The 14,609-nt window shown below is 47.1% G+C and overlaps 1 protein-coding gene across 16 annotated transcripts in view; it reads left to right on the forward strand.

Moving 5' to 3' along the window:
• The window catches only part of GGACT (gamma-glutamylamine cyclotransferase), a 48,278-nt gene that overhangs the window by 21,275 nt on the left and 12,394 nt on the right, over positions 1-14,609 (forward strand). For 2 of the 16 annotated variants that reach the window (XM_044927098.2, XM_044927099.2), the window contains exon 1: positions 3,172-3,222. The exons of the other annotated variants lie outside the window; for them this stretch is intronic. In XM_044927098.2, coding sequence (XP_044783033.1) covers positions 3,187-3,222 — 36 coding nt within the window. In that variant the 5' untranslated portion in view covers positions 3,172-3,186. Of the gene's footprint in view, positions 1-3,171; positions 3,223-14,609 lie in introns of those variants that run through there. 16 annotated transcript variants of the gene reach the window in all.

Here is a 14,609-nt window from a genome sequence, read left to right on the forward strand (position 1 = left end):
GAGTTGTGACAAATGTACGCACCCCCAGAATTGCCACCATAATCAGACGCGGGACCATTTCCTTCAACCCAGAAGGTGCCCCCGTGCTCCTCTGTCGGGCTTCTCCCCGAGCCCTGCCCTCAGCAGAGTCTGCTCCGCTTCCTGGCACTTTGGTGCGCCATTTTCAGACGTCTTTGGACTCTTACGGCACATCGCCTTTTGTGCCTGGCTGCTTTCACTCAGCACATGCGTTTGAGATTTAGTTGTATTGTTCAGTCTGTATCCCTCAGTTTGTTTATGGATATGCAAGTTGATGGGCATTTGGGTTGTTTCTAGCTATTGCCTATTATGAATAGAGCTGCCATAAACACTCATGCGCCGATCTTTATATAGATGTATGAAATCTTTTATGGTGGGAGTATTCCCAAGAGTGAGACTGCTCGGTTATATGGTGAATATATGTTTAACTATGAAGATTCTTCCCAAAGTTACTGCACCATTTTGCATTCCCAGAAGCAAGGGACAAGAGTTCCAGTTACCCTACATCTTTGCCACCACGACTTGATATTAGCAGTAATTTCAATTTTGCTCATTCTGGTGGGTGTATGATAGTATCTCATTGTGGTTTTCATTTTCATTTCCCTAGTGACTAATGATGTTGAGCATCTTTTTGGGTGCTTACTTGAGATTCATATATCATTGGTATAGTATCTGTTTGAATCTGTTGCCCATTTTTAATTGGCTTCTTTTGCTTTCTTCTTGAGTTCTAAGAGTTGTCTCTATATTCTGGACACAGGTCATTTATCCGATATATAATTTTTGTTTTCCAAACAATTTCTCCCACTCTGTTTGCCTTTTCATGTAATCCCGGATGCATTTTGAGGGCAGAGTCTTCTGATTTTGATGAAGTCCAGCTTATCTAAGTTATTTGTTCTTCTTGTTTCCTAATAACAGATTTTCTTCTAGAATTTTAGCTCTTGCAGTTGGATACATTTTGAGTTTAAGTATATTTATATGGTGTGAGATAAGAGCTGTAGTTCATTTTTCTTGCATATGGATGCATTGTTCAGCATCATCTGTTGCAAAGATGGTCCATTCTTGAATTGCCTTGCCACTTATATAAGAAACATCTAGCCATACAAATGTGCTCTACTTCTGGACTCTATTCTGTTCCATTGATTGTTTTTACCAGTTATTTTTATTGATATATAAATCACATACCATAAAATTCACCATATTAAAAGTGTACAGTTCATTGGTTTTTAGTATATTCACAAGATTATGCAACCACCACCACTGTCTAATTTTACAGCATTTTCATCACCCCCAAAAGACTGTTTCAGTGATTTTTTCCCCCAGATTCTCTGATATAATTGACAGATAATGTTGTTTATATTTAAGGTACAATGTGTTCAATTACACTTAATATACTGCAGTATAACTACCATCGTAGTGCCTCATACCATTTGTACTGTTGCAAATGGCAGGATTAAAATTTTAAATTTTTTCTTTTGATTTTTTCTTGACTAATTGTTCAGGAGTATATTATTTAATCTCCAAATATTTATAAATTTTTTCAGGTTTTGTCTTGTTGCTCTCTAGTTTCAAACCATTGTGGTCAGAAGAGATACTTGCTATGATTTCAGTATTCTTAGATTTGTGAAGACTTGTTTTGTGACCTAGAATATGATCGATCCTAAAGAAAGTGCAATGGCGTTTGAGAATGTTTATTCTGCCACCGTTGGATGGACTATTCTGTATATATTTGTTAGGTTGACTTTGTGGCTCAAGTCCAATGTTTCCTTGTTGACTTTTTGTCTGCAGGATCTATCCACTGATGAAAGTGGGGTCTTGAAGTTCTCTGCTATTAATTGTGCTGTTGTCTTAATTCACAGTTCAGGTCTGTTCCTATTTGCTTAACTTTAACAGTGCTCCCAGGTTGGAGGCGTATATATATTTATGGTTGTTATATCTTCGTGATGAATTGACCTCCCTCTTTGTCTTTAATCATTGTTGGCGTCTGTTTTGTCTGATTTTAAGTATCACTACTCCTGGTCTCTTGGTTTCCTCTTGCTTGGAGTATCTTTTCCCATCCCTTCACTTGGAGATTATGTGTGTCCTTAAAGCTGAAGTGAATCTCCTGTAGGCAACATATAGTTGGGTCTTGCTTTTGTTAAATCCCATCCAGGCAGTCCATGTCTTTCGGTTGGAAAATTCAGTTTGCATGTTAAGGTAATTATTGGTAGGTAACACTCCAGTACTCTTGCCTGGAAAATCCCATGGACGGAGGAGCCCGGTGGGCTGCAGTCCATGGGGTCGCTAAGAGTCAGACACAACTGAGCAACTTCACTTTCACTTTTCACTTTCATAAATTGGAGAAGGAAATGGCAACCCACTCCAGTGTTCTTGCCTGGAGAATCCCAGGGACGGGGGAGCCTGGTGGGCTGCCATCTATGGGGTTGCACAGAGTCGGACACGACTGAAGCGACTTAACAGCAGCAGCAGCAGCAACAAACTCTTATTAATGCCATCTTACTGCTCTCTGACTGTTGTGTAGTTCCCTTGTTTCTTCCTGTCTTGTTGCCTTTCTCTGGTGGTGTGCTCCAGTTGCGTTCTCTTTATATTTCATGAATCTGCTGTAGGTTTTTGCTTGTGGTTGCCAGGGGACTCATATAAAACATCTCACAGATATAAGTCTACTAGTATTCTGTCCTTTAACGTTCGTACCACAATTACGTGGTGAACACACCGTATTACAGTGTTAGAGTATTCTGAATGTGGCTGTGTGTTGACTTTCACCAGTGTGCTGTATATTTTCATATGTTTTCATGATACTGAGTAGAGTGTGTTCCTTAAGCATTTTTAATAAGGCAGTTCTAAGGGTGATGAATTCTCAGCTTGTGTTTGGATAATTCCTTGTTTTTCTTTCATTTCTGAAGGATAATTTTGCCAGATAGAGTATTCTTCATTGGCAGTTTTTTGTTTGTTTGTTTTAGTTCCAGCACTTTGAATATATTAGCCCATGCTCCCCTAGCTCTCTGATGAGAAATGCACTGATACTTTAATGGGTGTTCCTTTATAGATTACAGTCGTTTCTCTTGCTGCTTTTAGGATTTTCTCTTTGTCTTTGATTTTTGAACGGTTTCATCATAGTGTATCTTAGAGAAGATCATTTGGGTTTGAAATGATGGGGTGACCTATATCTTCATGAACGTGGATGTCCAGATTTTTTTCCCTGGTTGGGTAAGTTCCCTGCCATTTTCCCTTTAAATAAGTTTTTTACCCTCTTCTCCCTTTCTTGTCTTTCTGGAACTCCACTAATTCACATATCAGTTCTTTTGCTGGGTTCCCTAATTCCCCTAGGCTCTCTTCGCTCTCTTGCACGCTTTCCTCTTTATCCTTCTGTGTCTGGGTCTTTCGGAGTCCTTTCCTCTAACTCGCAGACCCTTCTTCAGTGTGGTCTGTTCTGCTGGTGGTGCTCTCCGTGCACTTTGCATTTCCTTCTCTGAGTCCTTCAGCTCCAGAACCTCTTTCTGGTTCTTTTTTAATAATTTCTCTCTCTTTGCTGATTTTCTCATTTTGTTCATATATTGTTTTTGTGATTGCATTGACTTGCCTTTCTGGGTTTTCTTGTAGCTCAGGTTTGCTTAGAACAGTTATTTGTAACTCTCTATTAATACATTGGAGAGCTCCGTGTACTTGGGTTTGGATACTGGGAAAGTATTGCTGCCCTGGTGGTGCCACGTGTCCTTGATTGCTCACGTTTCTTGGCGTTCCGTGCTGCCGCTTTCACATTTGAGGTAGCAGTCACCTCCTCCCCTCTTTGCTAAGTGCCTTGATAGATTCCGAAGCTCTCTCACAGCTCGTATGAACACACCAGCTCCACACCTCCCACTTGCTTTGTGGCAGGATTCTTAGGCTTGTGCGTCTTCTGATCTCCCAAAGCACCAGGCTAGCTGTTGACAGCCTCTCCTTTTCAGGAAATCGGTGCTGCAGCTCCAGTTTGTGCTTTCTCCCTGGTCTGCTTTCAGTGCGTGTCCCCTAGCCTTTCACCACATCTCGCTCTCAGGAGCACGTAAAGGGAGCTGTTCTGAGAGTCGAGGAGGTGTGGGCAAGGCAGGCAGGGTGCTGGGGGTGCCCACAGGCCAGGTGGGGGCTCCTTGGGTGAGGCTTCCCCAGAAGCTTGTAGACGGGCTTCCTGATGGAGTCCACAATGCAGACAGAAATTAAGGACCTCCGAGAATCTAATCTGCTCTTGTTCCCATCTGTCTCTGCCTCCAGTCCTGGAGGGCCTGATTTGATACCCTGGGTGCTGCAGGAGAGAAGTGTCTCTCTGACGGTCCCGCAGCTGGGCAAGCTGGGCGCTCTCCCTTTCCCCCGAGGGAGAAGGCCTTGTTTCGCCCTGGGTACTCCAACCTGGGGGTGGTGGTGATGCTGGCATGGTCAGCCTGCCCCTCCTGGAGTCCAGGCAGGCTGTCCACACAGCACCGGTGTGTCCAGGCATGTGGTTTTCTGCTCTGGGGGGCACTGGAACCTCTCTGGAAAGCTGGATTCACCAGGCGCTCTCGTCTGTAGGTGACCGCTCGTGTGAGTCTTCTGAGGTGCTCCCAGCTGGCGGCTGAGAAGGGTGGAGCCTCTCACGGGTCCCTGCTGGTTCCACAGCCCCCATTACCCATTGCACAGGTGGGCCAGACTCCTCCTGAGTCCCTGGGCGAATGGTGCTGGGCCCCCCGGTTCCCCAGAGGCACTTTTGTTGGTGGAAGGAGGCTGACTTTTGTTGTTGGAGGGGAACAAAATTGAGGGACGTCTGTGACACAGCACTCTCTTGATCTTGACGTGTGGTCTAATTCTGCAGTCGTCTGTGCGTGGCTCTGTAGTAGATACAGAAGTGCAAGCTTTGTTTGGCTTCTTCCATATTGTTTTTGCTATTCTATTCTCTAATTTGAACTTCTATTTATATTTTAAAATCAGCTCATCAATTTCTTAAAAAAAAAAAAACCCAGAACCTATTGTGATTTTCATTAAGATTATGTTGAATCTATAATTCAGTTTGGGAAGGATTATCATTTTTACACTATTGAGTTCTGATCTGTGAGAACATGGTCTATCTCTCCATTTATATATTTAATTTCTCTCAATACTGTATAAAATTTTTATTTACAGGTCATATTTTGTTAATGTCCATATGTTGTTCATATTTTTTGGTGCTATTGTAAAGGATACTAGATTTCTAAAGTTCCCGTTTTTAGTATATTTTATATTTTAAAATACACTAGTTCTCTGCTAGTATACAAAAATACAGTTAATTTTTGTGTATTGCCCTTGTATGCTAAGACTCTGTTAAATTCACTTATTGGTTCCAGTAGCTTTTGTCAGTTCTTTAGGATTTTTAATACAATCATGTTAGCTGTGAACAAAGATAGCTTCTTTTCCTCCAGTGTATGCCTTTTCTTCATTACTCTGCATGTGTGTTAAGTCACTTCAGTTGTGTCCAACTCTTTGCAATCCAATGAACTGAAGCCCGCCAGGCTCCTCTGCCCATGGAATCCTCCAGGCAAGAATACTGGAGTGGGCTGCCATGCCCTGCTCCAGGGGATCTTCCCGACCCAGGGATCAAGGCCATGTCTACTTCTCCTGCAGTGGCAGGCGAATTCTTTACCACTGGCACCACCTGGGAAGCCCTTCTTACTCTGGCTAGGCTCCATATCCTGTGTTGAATAGAAGTGGGAAGAATGGAATCACTGCCTTGTTTCCAGTCTGAAAAAGTGAAAGTCGCTCAGTCATGTCCAACTGTTTGTGACCCCATGGACTATACAGTCCATGGAATACTCCAGGCCAGAATTCTGGAGTGGGTAGCCTTTCCCTTCTCCAGGAGATCTTGCCAACTCAGGGATCGAGCCAAGGTCTCTCACATTGCAGGCAGATTCTTTACCACAGAGAAGTATTTGATTATTTATTAAAAGGGGTGTTAGCTGTAGGATTGCTGTTTATCAGATTGAGAAAGTTCTCTTTTATTCTTTGTTTTCTGATAATTTTTATCATGAATTGTTGAATTTTGTCAAATAATTTTTCCTGCATGTGTTGAGATCATTGTGAGGTTTTTCTGTTTAAATCTGTTGATATGGTGATTCATTGATTGGTTTTCAAATATTAAGCTTAATTTACATTCCTCAGATGAAACAGTCCTTGGTAATGATGTATCATCCTTTTTACATATTGCTGGATTTGATTTGCTAATTTTATTCAGGACCTTTTTTTTGTTTATGTTCATAAAAGATTGGCCAGTAGTCTTCTTTGCCATGAATGTCTTTATTTGGTTTTGTTGTCAGGGTAATATTGACCTCATAAAAGAAGTTGTGAAAGGTTCCTTTCTCTTCTATTTTCTGGAAAAGTTTATTTAATTTCACATTTTTATACTTAAATGTTTGGTAGAATTTACCAATGAAGCCATGTACCTCTCCAAGTAAAAGTTCATAGATATAGTTATTCAGCTTATTTTCCTTTAGTGACATTTGACTGTGTCTTTAAAGGAATTTTTCTACTTTAAGTTTAAAATTTACTGGTATAAAGTTGTTCACTATATACATTTATTACCCTTTAATGTTTGTAATATATAGATAGATAGATGTCCCATCTCTGATTTCTTATACTGATAATTCAAATTTTCTTTCTTTTTTGGTTGGAGAGCATAGAGGTAGAGTGACTAGTACAATGATTCTCACATATCTATTACCCAATCAATAATGATCAACATTTTGCCACAGTTCATTAATCCTTTTTTTTTACTTGAAGTATTTTAAAGTTCTATTTTACAACTTCTAGATAGTTCAGTATGCATCTCTTAAAAAGTAAGCATTTTTTTAATAGAACCATATGCCATTAGCTATTCCTAAAACTATTAACTGTGATTCCTTGGTGTCATCTTTTACTTATATATATGCCTATAGGATTTTCCTGATTGTCTCAGAAATGCCATTTTATAGTTGCTTGGTTCAAATCAGAATCCAAACAAGGCCTGCACCTTACCTGGGGCTGTTATGTGCCTTAGATCTCTTAATCCAGCATGAATCATTTTAATAAAATTTCCTCCCATAGAATGTTCTACATTCTGGGTTTGACTGTTTGCTTCCAGTTGGCTTCAGTTGACTTCATTCTTCCATGATAAGAGCTTCTTCAGTCTGAGTCACTGTGAAACGTCTTGGGGCCTCTGTCCTCCCGGGGACCCTTCCTCAGCTCTCATGCCATGGGGCCGTGTTGAGTGGGGCACCTCCCACTTTACAGCCAGGGCAACATCCGCTTCTCCATCCAGCTCAAACCAGGCCACTTCTCTGCTGCCTGGGTCTCCCCCACGTCTGCGTGCTCAGTTGCTTAGTCATGTCCAACTCTGTGTGACTTCATGGACTATATAGCCTGCAGGCTCCTCTGTCCATGAGATTCTCCAGGCAAGAATACTGGAGTGGGTTGCCATGCCCTCCTCCAGGGGAATCTTGCCGACCAAGGGATCAAATCTTGCATCTCCCGCATTGGCAGGCGGAGTCTTTACCACTGCACCACCTGGGAAACCCCTCTGACTTCTGACCTCCACTTACCTATCTGTCTTGTTCATGGAGTTTTCCGTGTGTTTTAAGCCTTGTCCAGCAAATCTGTCTTCTACTCTGATAGTGTATATTTTCTTTAAATGTTACGTTTTATGAAAGCATAACACACAGAGAAGTGTAGAGATCACAAGCTTGATGGAGTCCATAATAGGAACACACCCTAGATCAGGTGTCCTTCTGTCCTGACATCCAGCAGAGAGGTTGGTCAGGCTGTGATTTACCGCCATGTAACTATAAGCACAGGTGTTCCCTGGTGGTCTGGTGGCTAGGATTCGCTACTTTCACTGGTGTGGGCCATGGGTTCAATCCCTGGTCGGGAAATTACTGCAGCCAAAAAATTAATTGAAAAACTAAATATAATCACATAGATGTTGTTGTTTTAGTTTCTAAGTCATTTCTCTTGAGACCCCATGGACTGTAGCCCACCAGGCTCCTCTGTCCATGGAATTCTCCAGGCGAGAATTACTGGAGTGGGTTGGCGTTCCCTTCTCCAGGGGATCTTCCCAACCCAGGGATGGAACCCGAGTCCCCTTGCATCAGCACGTGAGTCTTTACCCAGAGCCACCAGGGAAGCCCGTATTCACTGCCTGTGCTGTTTCGGTCTGACTCTCACTCAGCATTGCTTTAAGGTTAACACGTGTTGCTACGCAGAACAGGCTTGTCCATTTTCATCACTGTAGAGTGTTCGTTCCTCAGCTTGCCTACCACTGTTCATTAGCCCATTTTACTGTTGAGGGACATTTCAGTAGTATCTGTTTGCTGTTAAGTCGCTTCAGTCATGTCCGACTCTGTGCGACCCCATAGATGGCAACCCACCAGGCTCCCCCATCCCTGGGATTCTCCAGGCAAGAACGCTGGAGTGGGTTGCCATTTCCTTCTCCAATGTATGAAAATAAAAAGTCAAAGTGAAGTCGCTCAGTCGTGTCCGACTCTTAGCAACCCCATGGACTGCAGCCCACCAGGCTCCTCCATCCATGGGATTTTCCAGGCAAGAGTACTGGAGTGGGGTGCCTTCGCCTTGGGGCCATTCTAAATGACACTGGTCAGAATATTCTCATCCGAGTCTTTCTGGTGAACCTGTGCCCAAATTTCTGTGTCACGTATGCCTGGAGTGGAGTTGCTGGGCTGTTGTGTCTGCAGAGGCTTAGCTTTTATAGATGCTGCCAAATGGTCTTCCACTGTGGTTGCACTAGACAATTTCTTAAAACACACGACTTAACCTGTCTCTTCCCAGGCTTACCTAATACCCTTCAGTACCCCATCACACGGAGGCGAAATCCGCCTTCCTTAGTGCCTTCTCCAGGGCTCCCAGCCCCCAAGGGTGCCCGGCCGTTCCCTCTGCTCAGACCACCCTCTCCCCTGACCACCCTCAACCTGTGCCTGCCTGTTGCCCCTTGAAGACTCTGCTCTTCAGGTAGTTCTCCTTCAGGATGCATGGTGTCCCCATCTTTTCATCTCTGGGGAGGGACTCCTGAGAGACCAGGGAAACCTCCAATAATCTTCCCCTCAGATACCAGGAGGGGAGGAAGACACAGCTCATCCCCCTGACCACAGGCTGCTCCCACAACAGGGCGGGGAGAGGAGAGAGACCTGATTTTCTTGTCCTTGGCTGACATTGCTTTGTTCATTTTTATAGAAGAAAGTTGTTTTGGGAGAGGAAGGAGACAAAGTTCCTATAAATCAAAAGAAAAAATTGTTAACCACCTCACTGAAATGATCGGGCTGTTCAATTAGGAAAATGGCTGGATAAGCCCAGTGGAGCTTCCCTAAGTCTTTCTCTTTATTATGATTGAAAGAACCCTGTAAACTTAATTTTAAAAGAGAAAAAGGCCCATGATGAAAAGCAGTTCTGGTATTTTTTAAACAAGTCTGAAAAAGTGGCTAACCTGAACGTGGCAGCGTTTCTTCGCTGCTGACCACAGGGCATTTTTACATTTTAACTGGATTTTGGTCTCCCAGGAGTGGCCTGCCTGTTGTTTTTTTAAGTGCTTTTGAAAAGCCAAGTGTAGAGCAGATCATGCTTTTTAGTAACATTTAGGGTTCTGATATCCACCCCCAAACGCCAGAGGCCAAGATGTGTGAAGGCTGCCGTCAGCCTCCCGTGGGTGCCAGCGGTCACGTAGCTTTCCCAGTGGGCTTTGCCTTTGCTTGTTTGGCTGGGGACAGAGTGTCTAAGAGGCGTGGATTAACTTGGCTCAGTGGATCCAGCCCCTTCAAAGCCCAGTCACTTCAACAAAATACATTTTTCTGGGAATTTTGGACTCCAGATATTCTGACTGCCATTGGTGAGCAGTGATCAGATGCGTGTTCAGACTCACAGGAATATAAATAAATGGATCCACCTTATGTGAAGTGTTTCAACGCATGTTCAGTAATATGCCCTTAATTTCCTCCCCTAATCCCTTCTTGCTTGTAATTCAGTTTTAATTGAATTTTACTTGGGCTGGAAAAGCACTGAAAGGGTTGGCATGCTTTGCTCAGTCACGTCCGACTCTGCGACCCCATGGACTGTATGTAGCCCAGCAGGCTCCTCTGCCCATGGGATTTCTCAGGCAAGATTACTGGAGTGGGGTGCCATTTCATTCTCCTTGAATGCTCTGGGGACACTTAACTAATCAACAAACCCATCAGGCTTAATTTTGAGTTGTATTTTCATTTTTTAAAGGCTTCTTTAAAAAAAAAAAACACCTTTAAAGCTGGAATTGTGTGTGTGCACGCGTGTGTGCACGTGTGTGTGCACTGTGTGCTGGGGGTGATTCTCCTTCGTGTGTCCTGAGGGAGGCATGAGCTTTCCTAGGTTTGCATTCCTCTTGCCTTCCTGACCGCCTCCAGGTAGCCAGCATCCTTCTAGAGAACTTAAACTGGTTTTTAGTCATATTCTTAGCAAAAAGTAATTCTGAAGGTGCTTCTGTTACTGCCACCGGAAGCAGTGAGTCCGGATTCCAGAACCCTGGAAATGGAGTCCGGTTGTTCCCGACTTGTCGTGGCCAGCAGTACCCACCCGCGGTGGGGTCCTGGGCTGGTGCCTCCTGCACGGGGCTCAGGGCTCCTTTGTAGTGGAGGTGCTGTTCTGGGGCCTCGGGTTGGCGGTCGTCTTCCAGTCTTCTCCCGGCATTCATTCTGCCCCACAGCGTTGGCCCCTGGCTGCTTGCCTGTGGGTCCTGGGGCCCCGGATAGCTGAGCTCGTGTCTCCCCCATCTCCTGCCACCTGCCCGGCCCCCTTGGCCTGGGTGATGCAGGCCCTTCTGAGATTGTCAGTGGCTTAGCTTTGACCTTTGACCCTCTTGTTCCTCCAAAGCTGTGAAATACTGCATTAAATAAAGGGGACCTGGGCCTAGCTGGGGCCTCAGCTGCACTTGTTACTGTTTTATTATTATTTATTCATTCACTTTAGGGGAAGCTTGACTTCTAAAATGGTTATCTAGTTGTTTAAATGGGTCTATTTCTCTTCTTTCTGGGACATTTTGTCCACCTAGAAGGGATTGACTTTGTTCTTTTGTGCTTCCTCTAACTTAAATTTAAGTTGCATTTCCAGACTCCCATTTCTCACATAAGAAAGCAGACAGTCAGAAACCACTTTAAGTTAAGCATTTAAGCCTTAAAATGTTTCTGAAAGACAAAACCTTTTAAATAGTCCACTCATGGGTAGTGGACGCCATTGCTTTCTGCCCGAATTGTGTCTAAGAAGGAAAAAAAAAAAGATGCTTGGGGGCATACAGTCTGGTGGGAGTTACCTACCTTCACAGAGACCTGCTGGCCCTGCAGGCGGTGGGTGGGGAGGGGGATGAAGGGTCGGGGGGCACAAATGCAGATTCCTGACTCCTTCCCCATTGATGGGGGGCTTGCTGCGGGCAGAACAAACATGTTTTGAGCAACTGCCAGCAAGCAAGTTAAAAGCTGCTCCTCTAGCAGGCCTGCAGAACAATATCCTGAGCGGCAAATCATCTGCCGCATCTCCCGGCATGGCCACAGTGGGAAGTCTCTGGTCGGCCACCAGTGGCCTGGCCCTGGGTGGCTCACGGCAGCCAGCAAGGCCCGAGTCTTCCCCCAGGCCCCGTCCCGCAGAGGCCCCTGTGTCCCCGGTGACACCTCGGACTTCTTGCCTCTCCTTCTAGGAGCCCAGGTGACAGCCTCAGAGAAGTCTGCCTGGTTGTGTTGTATGTGGGGTTCCAGAAAACAACTGAATTTTAAGGGAGGCCATTGCAAAGCCATTGTAGAGCTACTCGGATGCTGGTGGAAATTCAAAGGGAAGTTTTTGCTATGGATTAGGGATTGTCAACTGAGCAACTGAACTGAACTGAGGGATTGTGAAGTGTGTTGAACTCAGATGAAAACATAAACTGGTAATAATTACAGGCGGAGTGGCCGACAGATTGCCTTCTTTCCACAGTCCTACTGAATCTTTTTTTCAATCAGCTTTCTTTGACGTATAATTTACACACAAGCAAGCTTGCACATTATGTGCAAAGATGGATGATTTTGCCAAATGTATATACCCATGGAGCTACTGCCCTGGTAGAGATAAGAACACCCCCAGACACACACACTGGTCTGAGTTTTGCCCCTGGAGGTTGGTTTCTCAGGTTCTGGATGGTGGCCTTTCGTCGTGCATGGACGCTCACCGCGGGGGAGGCTGGGGCAGGGGTCCAGAGCGCTTGATCTCCCTGATCCGTGCCTCCGTGTCTGGCTTCTGAAGGAGGCGGTGACAGAGCCACCAGTCTAGATGTGGCTTCCACAAGTCTGCACCCTGAGCGGCATCTGAGCCTGTGGTTTTTGTGACAGAGAACGTGAGAGATTCCCAACACGCTGAAAGCTGCAGGGTCTCTTTGGGAGTCTGGACCGAAAGGGAAACCTCTTGCTTTACTGAAGCAAGTATTTATTAAGTGCCTGCTGCACACCCTGAACCGAGCTAGGTGATGTGGGAAACATGAGATGAAGAGAATGCTAGACCCCTACCCTTGAGGAGTGTTGTGGTTTCGAGAAACAGTTCAGAGAGAATGGTTCCAGGCAGAACAAAGTGCAGAATGAAAACATGGGGTCCCCTGTTCAGAAGGCAGGAAAGTGCTGTTAAAGGTCTTCAATAGGAAGCCTTTTCCTTTCTTCAGTCTCTCTTGACTGACCGTGTTTTTTCAGTTGCTATTTTACATTTTATTGTATATTATTTTACTATTATGTTAAATTCTCAGCCTTCAATTTATCCTTTACCTTTATATTGGACAACTTCAGTTTTAAGTTTAAATGCAAATATAGGAACATTTAATTCATATGTGGAATCACAGAAATGACAATATTTTGTAATTCGTGCATACATACATATTTTATTCTTCTCAGAACTAGAAACTCTGCTCTGAACTCTCTCACCTGCATTGATTTCCCTTTTCAACACGTGCATGCTCTGCAGACAGTCCGCCTTCAGCCCCCGGTGCTGGAGCAGAGACCGAGGACGGGGACCAGGGTCTCTGCGGGTCGCCCTGCCCTCCCTGTGCGTTCGTGTGTGTGGTCGGCCTGTTCCGGAGGGCCCGTGGAAGGAAGGGGCGGTGGGGGGGAGGTAGGGTTTGCCTGCTGGTGTTGGCCTGAACACTATGCCTCCTTCCTGCGTTCAGCGCGGCTTCTGCCCGGAAGGGACAGGCGTCCTCTCCTGGCTGACCTGGCGTGGATGTGAGACCCCGCCTCGGCCTCGCTCAGCCTCCTCGCGGGTCCACCAGGACTCTGCTCCTGGGGCGTCGAGGACACCCTGAGCCGCCGGGGCTGCGCGGAGCTGCTCTGCGGGCCAGAAGGCGGCAAAGTGCCGCCCCGGGCTTCTCTTACACGGCACAGGTTCAGAGCAGATCGTTAACGATTCCAGGACAGGGGCCACTGCACGTGCTGGTCCCCGGCAGGCTGCCTGGTGGGTGCCCCGTGCCTGGGAAACGCCGGCGTGTGCGGGAGGGCTGAGGGCGGAAGTGGAGCCTGGCCGGCGCCCCCGGGGCTGGGCGCTGGGCTTGTTCCGAGTCTGGGTGGGAGGCCCCGAGACGGCACCTGGCACAGCCTCCGCAGGGCAGGCAGGAGGGGCTTCCTGGGAGTCCGGCTGCAGGCGAGACAGGCTTGGGAGCCCTCCTGGCGCAGGTTCTCAGCCCCTGCCCTCCCCGAGGACTCGGCTGGCCCGGCAGCTCCTCCGGCCTGGGGCGCTCCCCGGGTGAGGGGCCACCTCGTCTCCCCGGTGGTCCGTGTTTCAGAGATGGCAACAGTGGCCGTTACAGTGGCGTGGCATTAAGTTTCCTCAGGAACATCTGGCGTGGGCAGAGCAGGACGGCGGCCAGGCCGCACTGGGAGGCCCCGAGGGGCGAGGGGACCCGGGAAGGCTCAGAACCTGCGGGGCGACCGCGAGTGGGGACCAGCCTGCTGCCGTGCCCGCAGTTGCGGGCGCCGTCAGGAAGCCGCTTTGCTGTCACGTGTCCGGGGTCTCCGGTGGCAGCAGCAGGAAGCCCTGGGCCGACCTGAGGGAAGCGGGCGAGGAGGGGCATCAAAGCGGCCGCAGGGCCCGGGAGGGGTGGCCCGAGCCGGGGCAGAGGTCGAGCGGCTTGTTTTCCCACCTGTTTCCTACAGCCCGAGGGACTTCTGAGGGATTTCCGTGTAACGAGCAGACACTCGGGCGTCTCTCAGGGGCGAGGAATGTTAGAGGGGGTTGGCGGTGCCCGTACGAGGAGACGAGCCCTCCAGAGAGCACATGTCACACACGCGTGTGACAGGCCCGCGGCCGCGCGGGGCCCAGGCGTCGCGTCGCGTGGCTGAAGCAGGTCCTGGGTCACGGGCCTGGTGGGAGCCGCGTGTCACACACGAGGTCGACAGAGGAGAGCTGATGACACGGCCGCCGGGGAGGCCGCAGCGAGTGGCCGTCCCCAGGCTGGTCCTGCGCCCAGCCGGCCGTGGCAGAGCTGCTTCTCCGCCATAACTGTGCGACCCAAGCCGGTCCTTGCTCCTGCCTTTTCTAGCTCGGTATAATCTAACCCTGACTGCAGGCAGTTGGTGCTGTTCATGGCTTAAGGATTTATC

Source organism: Bubalus bubalis, chromosome 13, assembly GCF_019923935.1.
Source record: "Bubalus bubalis isolate 160015118507 breed Murrah chromosome 13, NDDB_SH_1, whole genome shotgun sequence".
NCBI lineage: Eukaryota > Metazoa > Chordata > Mammalia > Artiodactyla > Bovidae > Bubalus > Bubalus bubalis.